The sequence below is a fragment of the Vombatus ursinus genome, unplaced genomic scaffold (assembly GCF_900497805.2).
Source record: "Vombatus ursinus unplaced genomic scaffold, bare-nosed wombat genome assembly UNPS02014872.1, whole genome shotgun sequence".
Taxonomy (NCBI): domain Eukaryota; kingdom Metazoa; phylum Chordata; class Mammalia; order Diprotodontia; family Vombatidae; genus Vombatus; species Vombatus ursinus.
The window spans coordinates 8,825,712-8,826,923 of NW_020954650.1; the positions used below are offsets into that span (position 1 = coordinate 8,825,712).

A 1,212-nucleotide genomic window follows, 5' to 3' on the forward strand; every position below is an offset into this window, starting at 1 on the left:
GGAAGGGAAGGGAAGGGAAGGGAAGGGAAGGGAAGGGAAGGGAAGGGAAGGGAAGGGAAGGGAAGGGAAGGGAAGGGAAGGGAAGGGAAGGGAAGGGAAGGGAAGGGAAGGGAAGGGAAGGGAAGGGAAGGGAAGGGAAGGGAAGGGAAGGGAAGGGAAGGGAAGGGAAGGGAAGGGAAGGGAAGGGAAGGGAAGGGAAGGGAAGGGAAGGGAAGGGAAGGGAAGGGAAGGGAAGGGAAGGGAAGGGAAAAAAGAAATTCTTATTAGTAGTCTACATCCATCCACATGCATATTAGCACTGGCTATCCCTCATGCAAGGAATGCTCTCCTTTCTCATTTCTGCTGTCTTGCTTCCTTGACTTCCTCTTTTCCCAAATAAAAACCCACTTTTTATCAAAAGTCTTTCCCAATCCCTCTTATTTCTAGTGCCTTCCCTCTATTGATTATTTCCAGTTTGTCCTGAATATATCTTGTTTGTACATATAGTTGTTCTGCATGTCATCTCCCCCATTATATTGTAAGCTCCCCAAGGGCAAGGACTCTCTTTTGCCCTTCTTTGTATCCTCTCTGCTTAGCACAGTGTCTAGCGCATAGCAGGCTCTTCATATTTATTGATTGACTGGCATCTCTAATAAAACAAATTGGTCTTATTACCATGACTGAGTCAAATTTACTGAAGGCCCTTGGACAGATAACAATAGTTATATCTAGAACATGCCTCTTTATCTAAGGAAAGGTTCCAAAGCCCAGCTAAGCACATCTCTGCTATTCTTTTTTTTTTCCCTGAATTGTAGTAAATAACTATGATCACCATTAAAGAATGAGCATTGTTCAACTACTCAGTTACACTGATACATCTTAGCCAGACTACAGTTACAAAACAAAATGTTTTCCGCCCAACAAGTTGTTACATTATGTAACATTCTTACCTTGGAGACCATGAAGCCATTTGTATACTCATTGAAAAGGCCATAGTCAAGGTCCTCTGCAAAACTCATTTTTTTTTTTCTCAGAACCAGCCAGAATTGGAAAGTCCTTGTTTGTCCTCGTTTAAATAAGTTTCTTGGAAGTGAGAAGGTTATGGGTCAGCACAATGTTTTGTGGTTGCTTCCAAAAGCCCACTGCCACACCAGGGTTAGTCATAAGCAGATAATTCTGAAGGCTCCATGTACCTTATTAATGGACACACACTGGCTCTCCTTGAACTGATTT

The 1,212-nt window shown here is 42.9% G+C and overlaps 1 protein-coding gene across 2 annotated transcripts in view; it reads right to left on the minus strand.

Annotated features, from left to right (window-relative positions):
- The window catches only part of ASMT (acetylserotonin O-methyltransferase), a 29,007-nt gene extending 28,009 nt beyond the window's left edge, over window positions 1–998 (minus strand). For both annotated transcript variants that reach the window (XM_027842391.1, XM_027842390.1), the window contains exon 1: window positions 930–998. In XM_027842391.1, coding sequence (XP_027698192.1) covers window positions 930–998 — 69 coding nt within the window. The remainder of the gene's footprint in view (window positions 1–929) is intronic.
- Between the last annotated feature and the right edge of the window lie 214 nt (window positions 999–1,212).